This window comes from Wyeomyia smithii, chromosome 3 (assembly GCF_029784165.1).
Source record: "Wyeomyia smithii strain HCP4-BCI-WySm-NY-G18 chromosome 3, ASM2978416v1, whole genome shotgun sequence".
NCBI lineage: Eukaryota > Metazoa > Arthropoda > Insecta > Diptera > Culicidae > Wyeomyia > Wyeomyia smithii.
Window position 1 is genome coordinate 86778266 of NC_073696.1, and position 22990 is coordinate 86801255.

Below are 22990 nucleotides of genomic sequence, written 5' to 3' on the forward strand. Positions count from 1 at the left end.
AATGTCAATAATTTTATACATTTTGCATATAAAAGCCCCCAGACTTATTTTTTCGCATTTTTTCTTACAACTAGACGTAATTACCTTTAATTTGACCCAAAAAGATCGAAAATCGATCAACTGGTTCAAAAGTTATGAATTTGTTTAAATAAAATACATCGAATATAGCCGTTTTTTATGGTCACCCTATTATTTTTTTTAAATTAGTAGAGTATAACGGAAACCGATAACTATTTCTATAACTCCTTTTTTGTATTATTGAAAATTTATTGTTCAATTTGTTCCAGTCAAAAAAAAAAACGTTGTATATTTTTTAACAAGGCACAGGCACAAGGCACCAACGATTTTTGAGCTACAAGGCTTTGGATAAAATCTATGCTAAAATGCATACGTCCTTGTAGAAAACTGCTCCCGAGTCTAGAAAAAATCACCATCTGTGAAAATACTGCTTATTTTAACCTAGAACTAAGTCTCTCAGGAAGTTTCTTTGCTAAGGGGTGTTCGATCTCGCAGTAATCGATTGAAAAATCATCTATGCACCCGCCGAATTGCAGCAGATCGTAATTTGATTATCCGAACTTTTGTACTTTGGCAAATTGTCCCTAACACGATCAACAGAACATTATGCCTAGTGAACCGGGAATGTACTCTTTGCGCTACATAAGAGCCTGCTTCTAGTCAAACCAATCATTTTACTAGTGGATGGTGGGAAGGACGGTCCCAACCTAGTAACATCAGCGGGTACAGCAGTGAAGCGGTAGCAGCAGACTTGCACAATTTACGAATTTTTCCGTAGATTTGTTGATTTTTTTCAGTTCCACGGATATACGGTAAATTTCGCAGAAATCCGTAAAATCTACACAGTACCAAAAAATGAAATTTACAACTGATACAAATGAAATCTCCCAGATGGTCTCGAGGTGCGATGCTGGCCTGACAAGCCAGTCGTCGTAGGTTCGAATCTCGGCTCGGGAGAGACTGTTAGTGTCAGTAGGATCGTAGCGCTAGCCCCGCAATTGTCCTGTACACTAAACAGTCGGCTGCGAAGAATCGGAATGTAGCACCAAGGCTTTGCTTTGCTTTGCTTTACAAATGAAAGCACATAACGGTTTCTAGCACATAAGGTGAAAAACATATACAATTTCACACCGTTAATAACGCACAATACAGAATCGTTTTAAGCCATGTAAATTTGTACGTTAATTGATATAAACTTAAAGCTTCGAATATATATATGCATGCAAATTCACAATATATTCATTTACATTGCATGTGGATATAATGCCACACGGAATATTACATGTTTTCCAATGCTCCATTTATGTGCATTTAAAGTAATGTAATTTTTTTTACTGTGTACAGATTTACACGACATAGTTCTGATATATTTGTTATTGAATCTGCTTTTGGCTTCCTCCGGTGAAGTTCTGATTTGTTTGAACTATAACACAAGCTTTCTGGATCCTGGCAATCAAAATTTAGCGGCCGTCTAGTGAAAACAGCTTTCCACTTTATTCCCTTGTGTGTTCTGCTATCTGTTTCCATCCAACAGGATCCGAAATAGGAAATGTGCTTGCTGTTCCACGATACGAGTTATACTATTACGTGTGTGAGAACTCATCAACCGATGCTTTTTCGCTGGTTGCGTATATGGTTTATTTTTATCTCATATATTTATTTGGTTATTGACGATTTTTACTAAAATAATGCACTAATTCACGCTAAATACTTTTTACTTAAAAACATGATTTTGGAGCCGTAGAATTTTCAGCAAAGTTTTATTAATTATTCTTCATTTCAAAGAAGATAGAATATTGTAATTGATCTACCTCAATGTGAGTAACGAATTTTATTTTCATCATTTTTGCGTTTGAAAATTCATTTCGCTGAGTAAAATTGTAGCATATTTTATAAGAAACAACTTTGTCAAAGACACCATACTTCTACCTGCCTATTTAAGTGAACTATTGTGAAGTTTTCTTTAAAATGCCCCTAAAAATCATTTTTTTTAATATAACTTTTTATTGTGATTTACTTAAAAAATTTGATGTTCTGGAGTGTTGTTTCATTGCATGTCGCATTGATCGGAACTGAGAGAAGACAAACCTAAAAAAAAGTTAGTAACAAAACATGCGTAGCCTCTCACAATATTCATTTGGGCTATTTAAGAGTTTGCCTTTGCTCAAATAAATCATGTCACTTTTGGATGGTGCGACTGTCGGACATAATTCAGCAGCAGCGAGTGGCAACAGTGCACACTGTTTCCAAAGCTGCAAAAACGTGATAGAATTTATTTTGACCCAAACAAATTGTTTTTAGAACCGCAGTGTCTTCAGCAAAGTTGTATCATTAATTATTCTCCAATTTTGTGTTAATTCACTAACAGTGAGAAATGAATTTTTCTTTTCACATTTTGGAAAATCAAACTCTCTTTTTTCGGCAAAATTGTAGCATATTTTGAACGAATCAACTTTGTTGAAGTCATCATACTTCTATCTGCCTATTTAAATGAACTTTTGTAGAGTTTTCTATAGATTACCCTTAAAAACCATTTTTTTCAATTTAACTTTTTATAGTGATTTTTTAAATTTTTTCAATGTTCTACAATATTGTTCGTTATAACAAAACAAATAAACTATTCAAAGAAAGTTTATTTTTATCTCATATATTTATTTGGTTATTGACGATTTTTACTAAAATAATGCACTAATTCACGCTAAATACTTTTTACTTAAAAACATGATTTTGGAGCCGTAGAATTTTCAGCAAAGTTTTATTAATTATTCTTCATTTCAAAGAAGATAGAATATTGTAATTGATCTACCTCAATGTGAGTAACGAATTTTATTTTCATCATTTTTGCGTTTGGAAATTCATTTCGCTGAGTAAAATTGTAGCATATTTTATAAGAAACAACTTTGTCAAAGACACCATACTTCTACCTGCCTATTTAAGTGAACTATTGTGAAGTTTTCTTTAAAATGCCCCTAAAAATCATTTTTTTTAATATAACTTTTTATTGTGATTTACTTAAAAAATTTGATGTTCTGGAGTGTTGTTTCATTGCATGTCGCATTGATCGGAACTGAGAGAAGACAAACCTAAAAAAAAAGTTAGTTACAAAACATGCGTAGCCTCTCACAATATTCATTTGGGCTATTTAAGAGTTTGCCTTTGCTCAAATAAATCATGTCACTTTTGGATGGTGCGACTGTCGGACATAATTCAGCAGCAGCGAGTGGCAACAGTGCACACTGTTTCCAAAGCTGCAAAAACGTGATAGAATTTATTTTGACCCAAACAAATTGTTTTTAGAACCGCAGTGTCTTCAGCAAAGTTGTATCATTAATTATTCTCCAATTTTGTGTTAATTCACTAACAGTGAGAAATGAATTTTTCTTTTCACATTTTGGAAAATCAAACTCTCTTTTTTCGGCAAAATTGTAGCATATTTTGAACGAATCAACTTTGTTGAAGTCATCATACTTCTATCTGCCTATTTAAATGAACTTTTGTAGAGTTTTATATAGATTACCCTTAAAAACCATTTTTTTCAATTTAACTTTTTATAGTGATTTTTTAAATTTTTTCAATGTTCTACAATATTGTTCGTTATAACAAAACAAATAAACTATTCAAAGAAAGTTTATTTTTATCTCATATATTTATTTGGTTATTGACGATTTTTACTAAAATAATGCACTAATTCACGCTAAATACTTTTTACTTAAAAACATGATTTTGGAGCCGTAGAATTTTCAGCAAAGTTTTATTAATTATTCTTCATTTCAAAGAAGATAGAATATTGTAATTGATCTACCTCAATGTGAGTAACGAATTTTATTTTCATCATTTTTGCGTTTGGAAATTCATTTCGCTGAGTAAAATTGTAGCATATTTTATAAGAAACAACTTTGTCAAAGACACCATACTTCTACCTGCCTATTTAAGTGAACTATTGTGAAGTTTTCTTTAAAATGCCCCTAAAAATCATTTTTTTTAATATAACTTTTTATTGTGATTTACTTAAAAAATTTGATGTTCTGGAGTGTTGTTTAGTATAATAAAACACAAAAGTTCACCGGAGAAAGCTTATTTTTATATCTTACATTCATTTAGTTATTGAAGATTTTTATTTAAATAATGTACTAGTCTACTTGCAGATATCTACATAAAGAGAATGCATGAGACAGTGAGAAACAAATGTGTATATTGGATGCGGATTGAATCATGTTTTACGTATACTTCAATATAGAAACGGTCTTGTCTGCAGATATTTGCAGGTTTTGTAGATACATATCTGTTAGTAAATTAGTGCATTTTTTTTTTTAAATCGTCAATAACCAAAGAAATATTCACCCTTGCATTTTAGAAAAAAGGTGTTCTCAGAAAAGTTTTAGATAATATTATTACAAAAATGTTTGCTGAAGACACTTTTTTCTAACTCTTCCTATTTTAAAGATATAACGTTTTATATTAGACTAGTCCTTTAAAAAATAAGTTTTTTTTAAATATCTAAAAACCTGTAATAATAAGACAGTAACAATGTTTGACATATATTCGTATATCATCGAAACATACAAAATTGTAGAAGATACAAGAAAGATAACTTCTACATAGATAAAGTTATTGCCTAAAAAATATTTTTATATTTTTATATGTCTTTTTGAATTGCATATCAGGCAATGAAGATACTGGAAGGTACTACCGTTTTAATCTATCTCATAAAGTGATAATGGTGGTAATACATCTTATGCAGATTCCGCCTGCTAGTTTTTGAATGATTTTAGATTGGAGATATATAAAAAATGATACATTTTTGGCAATAACCCGGTCTATGTAGGAACTATCTTTTTTGTATCTTCTACAAAGTTGTGTGTTTCGATGAAGTGCAAATAGTGCTGGGACTATCCGGATCAAAATATCCGGATATCCGGCATCGGATATCCGACAAATATCCAAAATCCGGATCAACCGGATATCCGGATATTATCCGGCAGGATATCCGGATTTATGGATAGTCGGATATCCGGGTTTAATATCCGAACCGGATATCCGACTATTCGTTTATTCGTATCCGGATGTCCGAGTATCCGGATCCTATTGGTTTACCTATCCGTGATCCGAGCTTCGGATAACCGGATCACGAGTATATCCGGTTAAAAGTCCCAGCACTAAGTGCAAATATGCCTTCATAATGCTACAGTTTTACGGATATTCAAAAAAATCGGATATTCAAAAAAGGAAAAGTTAGATGAGCAGTCTTCATCAAAGTTTTTTGTGACATTATTATCTACAATTTTACCGTTTTCTATTTGTCAATCAGTGAACAAAAGATTATGCATTACAGAATGTTTGCTGATTTATTTAATTGCGAAGAGTCAATTAAGCCCACCACCACAAGGGCTTAGTTCGTAAACAACTATCTGGCATCTCTTTCTTACATGCGTAGTAAATCGCATTTTTGTTTTTTTTTTGGGTAGATCCGCACTGACCCAGTGGAATAAATAAATTCCCGCTTTCGTGGGTCAGAATCCGCCACAACAAAGCGCATGCGCAAATGCGTTTCTATGACAACATTTACCCAGCATATGCGCAAATGTGGTATTATGCGCAGTGGGACTAGATCGACAGTCGTGTTGTCAATGACACTTCCAATTAATTTTAAATTGATTATAAAAATCAATGTACAACCTTTTAAAATGGTTTGTTTCTATAGCTTAAATATTCAAATTGTTTTCACATAGTTTCAACGTTATCTAGACTAAAAATACTAGAACTCATTGTTAGATATATGGTAACAAAAAATGAAGGGATATTGGTTGCAATGCAAGCGTTTTGTTTATCTTTTCATAGCATATTTTCACCCACCTCGAATAGTTTTATTGAAATCGTTCAAATATTTTAATAACAATTTGATAAAGTAATTTTGCGTTGGCTTCTGAATACTAAGATCAATCATAAGAAAAGAAATAGCGAAATTTATTTATTTCGTCAATCAGGTAGACTACATACAGTTTTATTTACATATATGATCAATTGTTAATTTTGTCTTCTGTTCAAAGCATTTCTTATTGCTGCCCTAGACATAGTTACGTCAATGTGTATACAGTATTGATTATATGTGCTCATCATTTGGTTCAACGGTCTGTTAGTTGCATACATTGTTCGTTGAGGAGCCACTTGAAACAAATTTCTAGTTCTAAGTATGCGTGAAGGTACACAAGAGCTCAAGCTCTCTAGTAAGTATTCTGATTTCACACGATGGGAGATTATGTCGTTGATAAAAGAGACCTTAGCGATTTCTCTTCGTTTTGCAAGCGTTTCAATGTTAATTAGCATGCACCGTGATTCATATGATGGGAGTATCAAACAACTCCAACCTAGCTTCCTGAGTGCATACAACAAAAACTGTTTTTGAACTGATTCTATTCTTGCTACATATGTGGGTAGAAATGGGCTCCAAACTACACTGCAATATTCGGGAACAGATCTTACATACGATACATAAAGTGTCTTAATGGTATAGGGATCTTTAAAATTGTAGCTGAACCTTTTGATGAATCCTAACATACTGAGGGCTTTTTTTTAATAGGGGGATTTGTTAGTAGCTTAAGTATTTATGATAAATATTAGTAAATAATGAGTATGTGTGTCCAATCACAAATGGTGACTGTTCAACACTGTTAGTAATTTGTAATTTTAATTGTTAGGATTTGTTTGCTTCCGCAATTAGGACTTATCATTCGTAGGGATTTAAACCTACTTGTCAAGAAAGGAAAGTAAACTTACTACTAACTTAAATGCTAACTTATTGGCTATAAAGAGAGCTTATCGTAGCAATTGAGGATTGCAACGATTTTTGTCGAAAATTGTTAATAATTTTATTTGACATAGCTTCTAATGGTTCAACACCAGTAAGTCTTTGTAATTCGAGTGTACCAAACCAAATAGGACGCTACAAAATCATTTTCAGAATTTTATTCTGAATCCTTTGGAGCGTTTTCTTCCTTGTTGAACGGCAACTTGACCAGATCGGTACAGCATAAAGCATTGCTGGTCTAAAAATCTGTTTGAAAATCAAAAGTTTGTTCTTTAAACAAAGTTTAGAATTCCTGTTAATGAGAGGATCAGTGTTGTTAGTCTCGCTCGCAAGCAGCATACAACACCTCATGTGAGGTTCTCGGTGTCGCCGCTTTCACACAGTAGAGAATTCTCCATTCAAGCTATTTCTCGTTCTTTCCTGCTTTCTTTCTTACTCCCGAGATCATATGCACACACTCCCGTCTACTCTTCTCGTGTGTACTCGTGTATACCTACTCCCCAACTCGCGAGAACGACCAGCCGAAGACATGATTCAAGATGCTTTGCGATGATAGGGTATCGGACTACTTCGGCAGCGGTTCGCTTCGGCTGGTTTTGCATTAGACTGCTGTAAAAAACTTACCGAAGCAGTCCGATACCCTACACGTTGCCCCACTGTCGGCTGTCGGTGCATGTCGGGAAGAAAGCATTTTCGTTTTCGAGCACAGTTTTTCAAGCACTCCTCCTAGTCAAGCAATTTTAGTCGAGTACTCCTACTCACTAGCAGGAACTCGCGTACTCTTTTACGGTAGCTGAGAAGCAATACGAAAGAGTTTGTTCGTGTCGGTACGTGCTTGCTGCCACTCAGGGGAATGCATGAAGAAGAAAGAGTATCTCCAAAGCGTGTGTGCAAAAGACTTGAGAAGCGTAGCATATGTCTCGTTCTCAAGCAGATAGGAGAAGAAAGGTTTTGCTTCTCGCTCGATTTGCAACGCTGGAGAGGATATAAACATCTCGTATATTTGATGCACTTGGCTTGTATACTCTCAATGTGCTCTTTGAATATAAGTTTTTTATCGTAAATTAGTCCCAAGTACTTACCCAAGTAACAAAACTGGTTTTATCAAAGTTTTATAGCGCTATTTTGGCTGTTTTGAGCGCTATAAAACTTTGATAAAACCAATATTGTTACTAGGGTAACCTTGTCAGACCAACTTAAAATAACCCCATTCATCTTGACAACGTGATTATTGTTTGGCTTGTGGAAAGAAGCCCTAGGCTTATGAGGAAAAATTATCATTTGAGTTTTAGAAGCATTGGGAGAGATTTTCCACTTTTGCAAGTAGGAAGAAAAAATATCAAAACTTTTCTGCAATCGACTGCATATGACACGAAGGCTTTTTCCTTTTACGGAAATGCTTGTGTCATCGCAGAACAATGACTTTGTGTATCCTGAAGGCAAATCAGGAAGATCTGAAGTGAATATGTTATACAGGACTGGGCCCAAGACAGAACCTTGAGGCACACCTGCTCTGACAGGAATTCTATCAGATTTTGAATTCTGATAGACAACCTGCAGAGTTCGATCAGTAAGATAATTTTTCAAAATTTTGATTAGGAAAATTGGAAAATTGAAAGTTTGCAATTTCGCAATCAAACCTTTATGCCAAACACTGTCGAATGCTTTTTCTATGTCTAAAAGAGCAGCTCCAGTGGAATAACCTTCAGATTTGTTAGCTCGTATCATATTAGTAACTCTGAGCTATTGATGAGTTGTGGAATGCCCATGGCGAAATCCAAACTGTTCATTTGCGAAAATTGAATTTTCGTTGATGTGTGACATCATTCGTTTAAGAATAATTCTCTCAAACAGTTTACTTATTGAAGAAAGCAAACTGATTGGTCGAATCCAGATGAAACTTCATCTGGATTCTTATCCGGCTTTAAAATTGGAGTATTTTTTGCATTTTTCCGTAATTTGGGAAAATATGCAATTTTGAAGCAGCAATTGAAAATTTTCACTAAAAATTCCATTGTGCTCTCAGGGAGATGTTTGATTAGTATATTAAAGATTCCATCGTCACCAGGTGCTTTCATATTTTTGAAATATTTAATAATTGATTTAATCTCATTCAAGTTAGTTTCAATTATTTCTGCAGGTAAAAAAATTTGGAAAGATATTAAATCAAATTGACGTGTGACTTCATTTTCAATTGGACTCACAAAATTCAAATTTGAGTTATGAACACTCTCAAACTGCTGAGCAAGTCTTTGAGCCTTTTGTTCACTGGATACAATAAAACGTTCACCATCTTTTAAAACCGGAATAGGCTTTAAAGGTTTCTTAAGAATTTTCGACAGCTTCCAAAAGGGTTTTGAATATGGTTTCAATTTTTCAACTTTAGTCTCAAAATTTTGATTTCTCAGAAGAGTAAATCTATGTTTAATCTCTTTCTGTAAATCTTTATAAATAGTTTTAAAAACAGGGTCACGAGAACGTTGATATTGACGTCTGCGGACATTTTTCAAACGAATTAGAAGTTGAAGATTTTCGTCAATTATTGGTGAATCAAATTTCACTTCAGCCTTTGGAACAGAATAATTCCTGGCATCAACAATTGCACATTTTAATGCTTCCAAAGCGGAATCAATATTCACTTCGTTTTGCAGATCAAGCTCATTATTGAAATTTCTCTCAATATGAGTTTTGTATCTTTCCCAATTAGCCTTGTTATAGTTAAAAACAGAGCTCATAGGGCTTAAAACTGATTCATATGATAAAGAAAAAGTTATTGGAAGATGGTCAGAAATCACTACATACGTGACTTTGATCTGTTAGCACCAAATCAATTGTTGAAGGGTTTTTTACAGAAGAAAAGCATGTAGGACTATTCGGAGACAAAATAGAATAGTATCCTGAAGAACAATCATTGAATAAAATTTTGCCTTTGGAATTATTTTGTGAATTATTCCATGAACGATGTTTAGCGTTAAAATCGCCGATTATAAAAAATTTCGAACGATTTCTGGGGAGTTTTTGTAAATCACCATTGAAATAATTTTTGTGCTCGCGTGTGCATTGAAATGGTAAATATGCTGCGGCAATAAATAAAATCCCAAGTTCAGTTTGAACTTCAATTCCCAAAGTTTCAATAACTTTCGTCTCAAGATGGGGAAGAGCACGGTGTTTGATTCGGCGATGAATAACAATTGCAACTCCACCGCCGGAACCCTGAATCCTATTATTTCTATGAACCACGTAATTGGGATCATATTTTAATTTCATGTTAGGTTTCAAAAATGTTTCAGTAATAATTGCAATATGCACATTATTTACTGTTAAAAAATTAAAAAGCTCATTCTCATTGGCCTTCAATGAGCGAGCATTCCAATTTAAAATTTCGATCGCTTTATTTAAAATCATTGCTAAATTTTAAATTAGAAACAATTTTCATTGTAAAATTGGTACCTATTTGAATGGCTTCAAACATTGTTTTTCCTGCAACATGGCGTTCATGAGATCGAACATTGCCTGTTGCAGAAAAGAAAGTTTACCTGCCGTAATAGGCCCCAGGCAGTTGACATTAGAAAAAATATTTTCGGTAGTAATATTAGCTGGGGTGATAGGTGTACAATTATTTTCTAGCGTGTTTTGCTTACCCATATTAACGGTCATTTTCGAACTACCAGCATAAGGCGGTAGAATGTTCGAACTACCTGTAACCTGTGCATATGTTAAACGGGTATGCAAAGGAGTAGGTAAACTATGCGTCACTGGTACGCTTGGAGAATTTTGTTTTGAAGCTTGTTTTAATTGGGAAATTGAATTTTGTTTACCTTGCCTTGCCTTAACAATTGCTAAACGGACTGGGCATTGATAAAAATTCGACATATGGTTGCCGTTACAATTCGCACAGCGAAAATTTTTACTCTCTTTCACAGGACTTGTGTCCCTTTTTGTGAGAAGAGTCTCCACGAATCAGGCATTTTTGGTCCATGTTACAGAACTTTGAACCATGGCCATAACGTTGGCAAATACGGCATTGGGTGATATGCTTTTCACCTCCGCCAAACTTCCTATAAGCTTCCCATTTTACACGCACGTTATATAAAGCATGTGCTTTTTCAAAAAATTTTAAGTTATTAACCTCACTGCGGTTAAAATGAATTAAATAGTTTACAAGTGAAATTCCGGTTCGCTGACTGTTCTCGCCTCGTGATTTTTGTTTCATTAGAATTACTTGGGTAGGGGCTATGCCAAGTAATTCTGTTAAATTAAGTTTGATTTCATCAACGGTTTGATCGTTGGTGAGACCTTTCAAGACAACCTTGAATGGCTTGGCGTTCTTGGTGTCATATGTGAAAAATTTGTACATCTTGTCAGTTAAATACTGAACAAGACGATCACGACCCTTTACTGAGTCGGCTAATAAGCGGCATTCACCTCTACGGCCAATTTGATAGGTAACTTTAACGTCAGAAACAAACGTTGAAAGTTCCTTTTTGAATATAATAAATTCTGAAGAAATAGTTACCAAAATAGGTGGAACTTTCTCCTTTTTTAAAGATTTTACATTTTGTATAGTTTCATTATTAATAACTTCCATTTCACCAGCTTCTTGCTCAGGCAAAATATTAAAAGGATTGTCACTACAGACACTCGAAGTGTCAGAAAGAGATGCCTCTCTTTTCCTCCCCGCAGCGATGCGTGGTTTCTTTTTTCGTCCAGCCATTTCAGGTGATACGAAAAAAGTTAAAACAAATGTTAAATTCAAAAGTAGGTAGTCTTGAGAAAGACTGATGGGAACTAATTTTCAGGTAGTCTTTAAAAGACACAATGACAAAACACAAACTTTGAAGCTATAGGCAGTCAAAGACCAGTCCACAAGCAACCGAAAACACGTCTGACCTGTAGGACAGTTCAAGACGCACCGATACTGAGGGCTTTATTGATCATTGTATTATAGTGTTCCACAAATGTAAGTTTTGACTCAAGTATTACGCCCAGGTCTCTAAACTTGTAACTCCTTTGAATCAACTGATTTCCTAAAGTGAAGCTGAAATCATGATTAGTGTGTTTTTTGGAGTAGTTTTAATGTTGCATTTTTTAATATTAAGATCCAGTAGACTTTTGGCACACCAATTGAAGAAAACGTTAATTTCATCCTGTAAATGTTGCAGATCTACGTTGTTACGTATCTCCATGTACAATTTCATGTCGTGTGCATAGATGAGTACTTTGGCGCGATTCAGTACAAGATTGACATCGTCGACAAACATAATAAATAATAATGGACCCAAGTGGGAACCCTGTGGAACACCAGAAGTGACTTTAATTGCTGTCGAGGTTTTACCCTTAAAACGAACAAACTGCGTTCTATTCGTCAAGTACGATTCGATCCATGCTAGCAGTGTGGCTCTCAATCTCATACGTTTAAGCTTAAAAAGTAGCAGCGGAATATTAACTCTATCGAACGCCTTACTAAAGTCAGTATATAGAGTTCCAATGAAGTTATTCCTGTCCATCGCCCCCAAAGAAAAGTTCACAAATTCTAATAGGTTTGTAGTGGTAGATCTGCCTTTGAAAAACCCATGTTAGTTATTTGAAATACTATTTTTAACTGGGCTGAACATTCTTTGATTTACGATTGCCTCAAACATCTTGGGGATCGACGAGATGATTGCAATCCCTCGATAGTTCTTGATATCTGACCGCTTACCAGACTTAAATATAAGGATCAGAAATGATTCTTTCCATGCTAGCGGAAAAACGCCTGACTTGAGAGACAAGTTGAAGAGCCAAAAAAGGGGTTCAACAAATGAAGCTGCAAGTATCTGATCGGGACCCGGTCCTTTATTGCCATCAAGGCCTTCAAGCGACATTAAGATTTCTTGTACAGTAATATTGTCAACTGATATCAACTGAAAAGCACTTTGTAGGTACGTAGTATTATTATTAGGCGTGTAATATTGAATTGGCGCGGCTGCCCCGGCATTTTATACACAGTTTTTCTAATAGTGCAAACATCTGGAAGACAACTTGAAAACAAGTTGCATTCATATAAAAGTTATTGTTCGTTCAACCCATGCTATTGTAAAACATCTCCAAAACCAGAAAAAAACGAGCTTGTTTTCGAAATGTGGTTGAATCAACTTCTCGCAAATGATGTATTTTAAGTTGTTTTCTGTGTAGTTTTGATAACATCATAAACACAAATTATGGACAAGCAGCGGCAGTTTATATTCAATAATCTATGAAACACAATTATGCCATAAAAGAACATCTCGAGAACAAGAATATAACAACACAAGTTTGCAATTGCGCTTATAGTACCCTTATATGACTACTGTCATTGTAAATTTTTTTCCAACATTTTTTGTGTGTTACTTAGGATCCGTTTATCGGTTTTTGGCTGTCAACATACTACAGTGAATGCCGTTTTTCGATTATTGAAACTTTTCCACTGCCGACAACTAAGACGATGTTTTTTTTATTAGCGTTGCCTTCCTTTGCCTTCAATCAATACTAGAGTTTCAGTGTGCAATGTTGTCGTCCATCATCAGTTCATCATACACATTCACATTCATAACATTGTGGATTTCACTAAACCAATGTTAACGAACAAAACCGTCTATGTAAAATGCAGCATATTAAGTTAACATTGAGTAATAAACAGTCAAAAAGTTTCATAACTGAAGCTAAAACGCAAGGAGTTCGTCCTCCCCAAACGATAAGCTTGTGCACGACCATGCTCCCCGGTTATCTATCATGATTGTATTGAAAATTGGTAATAAATTCAAGAAATTGAGTAGAAACGATTCAAGCATACGGGTTAACAAATAAAATCGATCCATCAATCTAAGCTCGAAACGTCTGCTGAATTTGCTGTCAGATACTCTCCCAAACGACAACGGGATACTCACTGCAGATGTTTTGCCACCTCCAGACGGCCACAGCTTGGAGAAAGGGATGCCGGCTCAAATAGAATTTCGAACATAAAAGCTATTCCTCGGAGCCAAATCCCACTGGGTCGTGACCCGCTTTATCGCTACCGAGTTTAACTGTTGTAAAGCTTTATTTCACTTCTCTTAAATCCATCCTTTCGGCACAATAAATTCGGATGTTCGACACTTCTGAAACCAACACATAACAATTGCATCATCGAACAAGAATACGGGAAACTAAATATAGGTATAATAAGGTAAGTTTTAAACATCCCGCAAAGAACGAGTTATCTGTTTACAAGGAGTATCTATACTACTGACATTAAAATGTATGGGCCACACAAAATCTATTCATCAACCACATTTTTACCCCAGGATCTTGTATAGCTTTGAAAATGTTGGTTTACTATTGAAATGTTAAAAGGTATTCAGACAATAGCAAAATGTGTTGTGAAAATCTATTAAGCGATTTTTTCGCCAACCCAAAGCACCTAATCTCTAGACAGCAACTTAAATTACACTAAGAAGTAATGTTTTCGTCGCTAGATAGTAGATTTCACCTCAAGATAGATTGCACCGTAGCACGCTAGGTAATATACAAGCTCGGTTAATCCTTTTTTGTTACTCCTTTGCTTCTTTTTCTTTTTCATACAGTAAATTCCATTTTCAAATCCCTCCATTAAAGCTTCCAACCCGCAGAAAATTTTTATTCCTTGCTTTATAGAATTTTACGATTGCACTTCGATAAATTAAATGCCATAGCCACAAATTGCGAGTGGCAATTGAAATGCTTCCCAACATATTTATTACCACTCCACTAGTGATAATGTCAAATTACTACTGCGGTCAAACTTTAACCATTTGAGAATAGTTAGAAAGCACGGCACAAACAACTAAACTCTTCGCTCAGCGAATAGCGCGTTTTAGAACTGAAATGGAATGCAAACAGTTTTTTTATATTCTTACTTGAAAATCCCCGCCAGTAATTGTCCTTTTAGATTTTTAGTTTTATTAATTCAGTTTGTGAAAGTGTTGCTCAACGTTTTGTTTCAATTAATTTTAGTTTAGCTACCTCATCCCTTCAACCTCACCGCTGCGGAGAAAACTTTTTACTAATTCAAACTTTTATATCTCTTTCTCTCCCTCCCTCCCACTCGGCACGTGTTTGCCATACTCATACACGATTGCTGTCCACAAACTGTGAAACCGGAATTCGAACTATTCACTCGCCACACCCGCAATCAGGCGCCTGGCCGATGAAGACGATGAACTGTCCGAGGTGCAGCCCGATGCCGTTCCACCGGAAGTACGAGAATGGTTGGCGTCGACTTTTACCCGGCAGCTTGGCACCACCCGGAAACGGTCGGACGAGAAGCCTAAATTCCGCTCGGTGGCGCACGCCATCCGGGCGGGTATTTTCGTCGATCGAATCTATCGGCGCATTTCCAGCACGGCACTGATGCAGTTCCCACCCGAGGTGGTCAAGGTATTGAAGGTAAGTACCTGTGTACCGATTTCGAGCGTATTTGTTTCCTGGAGGTGAACTGCATTTTTGTTGGTAGAATCGATTCGAATGACACAGTAATTTCCATAGCCAATAATTGAGCAGAACTATTGGGGCAACTATTGAAATTGAAGTTCTAGAAAAGTTCTGCACTTTATTTCATCAATCTCAGAGGTTCACAAAACAAACAAATCTGACAAATGTGAAAGGGCCATCCACATACCACGTGGACAGCTTTGGGAGGCGGGTGCAGCTGGATCGTATATATTTTGTAGAGGACTCTCTATACTCTACTTTTGATAAATGTTGCAGGAACGAACCGAGCGGAACTTTTATTAGAACGGTACACAAATTTTGAGTTTTTTCATTTAAATTATTAATACTTTTATTAATTTATTGTGTCGATTGCTCAGACGCAATCAAAATTGAACCCATAGATGAATCTGAATTGTTATTCGTGCGTGGAAGGTGAAGTCTTTGCCCTCTATCCGGATCTCTGTTGAATAATATCTTTAGCGGTCCCTCATCCGCTAATCGTGCTACGTAGCCAGTAACCTGCCGCATTTCATCAGCTCGACAATGGTACTTGTTACGGGAGTCATTTCACGGTGAAATAAATTTCACGCTCAGTCTACATTCTGAGATCTATTCCCGACTCCACTAAAAGTGAGGTGACAAAAATTAGCTCCGTGAAGTGAGATTGACAGTAAAGTGAAATGAGGGAATTTTCCAGCTCAAAAATTTCTAAGTCCCAGAAAGCCGATTCGGCTATAATAGTGTATGAGGACATCTTCGAAAAAAACAAAACTTTTAAGCCCTACCGCTAAATTAAAACCGAAGGTCAATTTTCTCCCTTACGTTCCATTGGCCGCTCAAAAATTTGTAAGTCCCAGAGAGTCGATTTAAAAAATTAATGATTCGTCTTGTTACTGGAAAATAATCCGATCCGATATATATTTCATTAGATCACAAAGCAATCGATTTCAAACGTTCCCCATCTTCGTGAAAACAACTCACCGTTCTTGTGCCGTTTCAAATAAATGTTTTGTGAACAAAAGAAAACTCACCGTTCAAAATGGTCGTGGAATAATTCCACTCGATATGTCGCTTTTTCCGTTTTCACTTCAGTGATATGACACTCATAATAACCCAGATTTCACGACAGATGTCATTTTGCGACGTTTTTCTCACTAACGTGAGTCCCGCAACAGGTCTGTATTCACTTCACTCTGATTTCACCGTGAAGTGACTCCCGTAATAAGCATCAATAGCTGCGTTCTATTTTCCACTTTGCCACCGAGAATTAATCGCAAAATTCTCAAAGACAAGCTCTCGCCGATCCACGTCCACGATTCATATCTGTAGAACCGCCGGGATCATCAGCGCCCTTTTGAGTGCAGGTTTTGTATGAATCTGTAGTCTGCGGGACCTAAGCTGGTCACGCAATTCGTATTAAGCCCTGTTCGCTGCCTTAATCCGTTCCTTTACCTCGCGGCTCATCTCGTAATCACACGTTACGGGTGTACAGTAGGGCGTCCCAAAAAAACGATGTTAAAAAAGTCAAGGTGCTCAGTCCTATATTGAAAGACAATGTTATTTATAGCATTTTTGTAGAACATTTCGACTTTCTAAAAAAATGTTTTCAGGTTGCCCAAACGTGTTTTATGAAAAAATGACTTTTTCAGGCTACAAATTCACTCTTTTGCACTTTTTTCAATTCTGTTCGTTTCCTACATTTTTTTATATATTTTTTTTATTTTTGGGGGGTTGTTTTTGAATATTTTGTATGGTTCAGTTTAGCATTGCATTTAGTTTTTTGACTCTTAGAGCCCATTAAACATCACTGAAAAATTGAGTTTTCTAATAATTTTCAGATAAAACCCTGCAAAACACAAATGAAAGAAATTTCATCAAGATCAAGAACTGAAATTTTCATTGCCAAGCGGGATTTACGACGAAAATGTACAATAAAAAAGATACTTGATATCTTATCGGGGAGCTGAGATATTGGCATTTTTATATGTGGTTGAAAACTATGTATTTTAACAAATATGTTTAATAACTGTTTTATTTTAGGAGATAAAAAATAACAATGTTTAGAAAACAAATGCGTTTTTGGATGGCTGATAACATAGTAGAGGGTTTAAAAATTCTGAAAAATCTGCGAAAAAAGTTAGAACGAAAATTGTGATTTTTAGTGCCTTCTAATAGAAAACTCGATGTTGCACGTAATATGTAAGAGATTGAAACATGATGTCTTCGGTAAAGTTTCTTGTTTTCAGATAACCTAAAACTTTGTCGAAGACACCTTGCGTCTATCATATTCTGATCAAAATGTAAATTTTTTATCTCACTCATTGGTGGATTGATCACCCATCTTTCTACATTCAAAGATGCCTTTTTGAATATCCTTAAACTTCTCCGAACATACATTATGGCTATCATCAACCTTTGGATCACTATTTAGGAAATTATACGCACAAACGGCAAAATAAAACACTGTGCAATGGAGATATTGAGCTTTAGTGACATTTTCGTGGTTATGCATAATTTTCCATCACATGTAAAAACGCCAATATCTCAGCCCCCCGATAAGATATCAAGGATATTTTTTCATGTAAATTTTTGTCTTGAATCCCGCTTAGCAGTTAACAATTTAGTTTTTGATCAAAATTTTTTTTATGTATTTTGAAGGGTTTTATCTGAAAATTATTAGAAAAATTATTTTTTTGTGATGTTCAATGGGCTCTGTGAGTCAAATAATTGAATGCAATGCTGAACCAAACCATGCAAAATATTCAAAAACAACCCCACAAATATAAAAAATACATGGAAATATGTGGGATACGAACAGATTTGAAAAAAGTGCAAAAGGGTGGTTCTGTAGCTTGAAAAAGTCATTTTTTCATAAATCACGTTTGGGCAACGTGAAAACGATTTTTTAGAAAGTCGAGATGTTCTACAAAAGTGCTATAAATAACATTATCTCTCAATTTAGAGCTGAGCACCTTGACTTTTTCAACATCGATTTTTTTTGGGACACGGTATTCACTTCGATAATCGGCTTCCTTTACTCCTGACGTTGGCAAGGCTCGCTATCTGAATACATTCTTGAACAAACATGAGCGATGCGGCATTCTGGGACCGCCGGACGTTATGTGAGACTGGGAATGCTGGCCAGCGTCAGCGCCCACAGCCGATCAGTTTGGACATTGTGTCACTGTTTCAAGACAAAGAGTTTCTTAACAGAAAACACGAACTACCAATCTGCGTGCGACGAATTATCAGTTTGGCTCTGCCAGTCTCTTCTTCGTTGTAGCCTCCGATACCCCTTTAGCCTTGCGTATTTTGTGCAGGCTTGTATCCCAGGTCCTTCGTCATCGTCGTGTAGGAAGTCGCTATGGACATATTCAGGACAGCAGCGGTCTTCCGGATCGAGCGGTTAATTTTTCAACAAACTCGTTCTTTCGTCTTGATGGCTGCTGGTGTCCTCGCCGGACGCAGCCACCTGGACCTCGAACATTATTTGACCAAGCTCGTCTTTGGTACCGACGGATGGTGGTATAGATGAACTTCCGATTTACGTGGGATTTCAACTGCCGGAATACGTCTTATTATAACTTATTCACCGTTTTTTTTTTTTTTTCCTGTCTGGGCTCATCACTGCGACCAGAGATTAGATCTATTGTGGTATTGCTCAAGTATTTTCTGCACTCCGCACTTCATATTATTGGCAGTATCGCTATTGAAGTAAGTGATACGCTTATAATTCATATCCGTGCTTGTGTGTAAATTTTACTATACCGAGCCTCTGTCCCTCCTAACAATATCGCCTAATTACAATTCCCTGGAGAGAACTTTCATACGTTACTCACACCAGTTTTATTATAACAGGGACTTATTTTTGTTAGAAGGAGAGTCAACAGAGGTACTGTAGAATTCATATTGAAGGAAAGGTACTTGGTGGGAAGTCTGAGAATAAACCCATGCTAAAGTCCTTTGGCAATCAAATGGCCTGATTCTACTAAGATTCGAACCCACGACCACCCACTTACCAAGGCGGACTCTGTAACCTTGCGGCTACGGAGCTCCCCCAACTTATTCATCGTGCGCAGTAACAAAATAAGAAATTACGGCGGCACGGAGTCGCGCGTCGGTTAGCTTAGATATGAGGCTAGAGCTAACACCAATAGTGATAAACAGAATGCATATGGTGCGCACCTACACAACGATAAAAAGTTGTAGTCGAACTTATTGAACACCCTGTATGTGAAACCACATAATACATCTCTGCACACTAGCTCTTGGTATAGCACCTTCCAAGGCTATAATGGCTTACAAGTTCTGAAGCCCGTCCCCTTGCTTCAGACCATCCAACGACACGTACGCGCCCAACACTTCGCCCGCTATCCTAGCGCATGATGTGAAATCGCCAAATGTTGCACGTTTCAGCCTAATCAGTTTAGTTGGGAAACCATTTCAAGCATAATATGCCACCGCTCGTTGCGTTTCACTGAGTCCTACGCCTCTTGAAGTCTAGTAAACAGATGATGTCTCTGTAAGTTCTCGAACTTAACGAGGATTTGTGTTAAGGTAAACATCTGGCCCATTTTGGATCACCTTTGGCATTACAAATGGCGAGTCGGCTGGATTTTGGACGAGTAGCTCGTCTGTTACTCAGCTGTCACTAGCCAGGTTTCACTCGCTTTCCCTAATACCACATTTTGCACGCCTCGTCATCTGTAAAAGAGCCTTTTTATAGATAAAGTATATGAGTCCTTTCAACCAGTTCGTAGATAGTTTCTTCCAAACGTACGTCCACCAGGACGCGTACCGATGTGCAAAGATCAAAGCGCCGGGTAGCAGTCATATCCGCTGAGGCTACACTCAAGACCGCAAGTAAGGCCAGTAAACGAGCCTGTTTCGATAGTCTATGCGACAGTGCCAATACGAACCCATGGGGTGACGTCTACAGGATTGTAACGCCCAAGACCAGAGGTGTATCAGCCCCGGCAGAGCAATCACCAGCAATGTTGGTTCCCACGCCAGTAGCCAAATCCCTAGCCTCCGGCTGTTGAGTCACCACAAACAGTGAGTGACGGCAGTCGCGCAGAGGTCGAAGAGGTGATAAGGATAACGGACGATGAACTCATTGAGATCGCAATTTCCCTGAAGGTGAGCAAGGTACCAGGACCAGATGGAATCCCGAACCTGGCCATTATTACCGCCATGAAGGTAGCCCCCGGATTGTTCATGGCGATCATGTTGAAATTCTTAGTCGACCGCCTCTTCCCTGACAAGTGGAAGCGACAGAGACTACCAGGTGTTGCATCGGCATATAGACCAATCTCTGCTCGACACAGCGGGCAATGTACTCCATCCTGGGTCTGGTATTGTGGAAAGCTATGACGACGGTACGTTGAAACTCAAGAGGTGTCTAACCGTAAATCGGAACAGAAGGCATCAGTTAGTGCTGGTGGGTGTACTATTATTAACGACAAGCTCGCGTTTGGGAGCCCTGTCGACTTTGCCGTAAGAAAGCTTCTACGACTATATCGGCATTATCACGCATGATGTCAAATAGCTCGGCAGTATTAAGCAGCAGGCGCAAGCTGGTGGTCGAAAGCGTTAGATACTTCCAGTTACCGTGGTAAACGGAAAAGTAACTATAGGCTCATGTGCCTGAGGGTCGCGAAACAGTGTCAAACGAGGAAATATGCGTCCTGGCTGGCATGATGCCTACCAGCATCATCGTCAAAGAGGAAGTAGAGTGCTTCGACCAACGTGACACAAGAGGTGTACGTAACACCAGGAGGTTAATTTCGATGACCAGGTGACACACATCGACTCATCCCAGCAATATCCGGTAGATCGAGAGTCGCCATGGGGAAGTTAACTTCCACCTGACACATATCCTCTCAGGCCATGGCTGCTTCAGGCGGTATCTGTACAGGCTTGGACACGCGGAACCACTTATGTGTCCACTATGTGCGAAGGAAACTGTGCTCTTTGTATGTTCCCGTTTCGTAAAGGTGAGAAGCGAACATACAGTGCGGATGATGTGCGATGACGCGGGCATCTGGAGAGCAGTCAGTGCGGCAGCATTAATCGACGGAACAATTGCCCGCCTTTGGGGAGTTAGCTAAGAGTGAATTACTTAAGGGGGTGCCCTGACGCAATGCCTAACGGTAGTCCCAGGCAGAAAAGGACTCGGACCCGAAGATCGAAACGTAGACTATACCCTGCGTATGATCTGGTGAATGGCATTGTGCTGCCGCTCGCTCACGACTTCAAAAATTTCGACCGTTGAGCCCAGCGATTCTGTGGTTCTTCAGCTCTTTGCCAGCTTTTTCACCTCGTCCAAGGTTGGCGGATCCAAACCTTGCCCATCCTCTATAATTTCTCTCCTGATCCTTTTCGAGACTTTCCTACTTTCTACATCGCTCACCGTTCTGTTCCAATGAATTCGCCTTTGTTATCTTTTTCTTCAATTGTTGCAATGGAAATAATTCCGCAGAATCTTCCGCTTCAATATTGCCACTTCCAAAAACCCGCGAAAACTTCAACGAGTACTTTTGTTAAAATGAATGACAATCTTAATTTGGAACATAAACTTTCTGCCAGGTAACGTCGAATGCATGTGGTGATATGCATAAAAATAGTTTACTATAGATGGCGAACCGAGCTGGGGCCTAGTGTGGTTGGTAACGTCTCCGCCAACCACGCTCGACGCCTGGGTTCGAATCCCACCGCCGACATAGGTGTCGATGGTTATGGGGTGGAGTGATCCACTCACAACCAACCCAACTGGTCTAGATTCAATCCTAGCCGACACCGGGAGATTTTCTGAGGCGAAAAATCTCTGGGATCACGCCTTCCATCGCATGAGGAAGTAAAGCCGTTGGCGCCGGTCCGTTAATATACGGGTCGTGAGTTAGGGACCTGGGTGTGGAGTCGCCTCCCCGGGCGTCGGTAATTGGCCACAACAGTGGCGGAAATAGACCGACGGAAAATAAGCGAGAATAAAAAAAAATATATAGATGGCGAATTTTTCAACATATCTATCCAAGCATCGAGCATAACAAACAAATACAGGAGTTGTGTTTAAGGTAAAACTATGTTTAAGCAACAAATGGCCAACTTCGTGGCACCACTTGGACGACTTGGAATTTTCAAAAAGTCTTATCGGTAATAGTTAATGCGTCGCCTTGAAAAAATATTCTTATGTTTGCTGTAGTTATGCAATCATAAGATAGTGTTTTCACTTGCGTTACGGGTTCACTATTTCCGAGTCTTGTGCCTTCGGAAATTCGTAGTCGGCCGCGTGGTGGCTCCTACACAGAACATCTTTGAGACACTTCGCATAGTTGACGTTGGACCACGTTTTTTGCTTAATTCACAAAGTTTTCAATTTACAATTCAATTGTCTTCAATCACCTTGAATAACCACGGTTTCCAATCGCGATCTTGAATTATTTCTGCCTCCCTTTCATTTTTCTTCAAACACTCAAGGGCCCATAATCTGTAAAGACATGTGGTGTGAAAGTGAATAAAATCATTTTTACACAAAAAATATCGGAATAGAATTTCAAGTCGAGTACTCACCGGAAATCTGTAAATCTGTAGGATCAGTCCGTCTCATTTTGGCTCTGTTAGTCGGAGAATGATTACCCTGTTTTGCAGGAAACCCGCCAATCACTTCGTCAAGCGAAAGCTTACTAAAATATTACAGTTGAA

At 37.6% G+C, this 22990-nt stretch overlaps 1 protein-coding gene across 10 annotated transcripts in view; it reads left to right on the forward strand.

The window, feature by feature from the left end:
- Window positions 1–22990, forward strand: part of LOC129727122 (dual specificity calcium/calmodulin-dependent 3',5'-cyclic nucleotide phosphodiesterase 1A-like) — a 601383-nt gene that overhangs the window by 568675 nt on the left and 9718 nt on the right. For all 10 annotated transcript variants that reach the window (XM_055684608.1, XM_055684609.1, XM_055684600.1 and 7 more), the window contains one exon: window positions 14995–15244. In XM_055684608.1, coding sequence (XP_055540583.1) covers window positions 14995–15244 — 250 coding nt within the window. The remainder of the gene's footprint in view (window positions 1–14994; window positions 15245–22990) is intronic.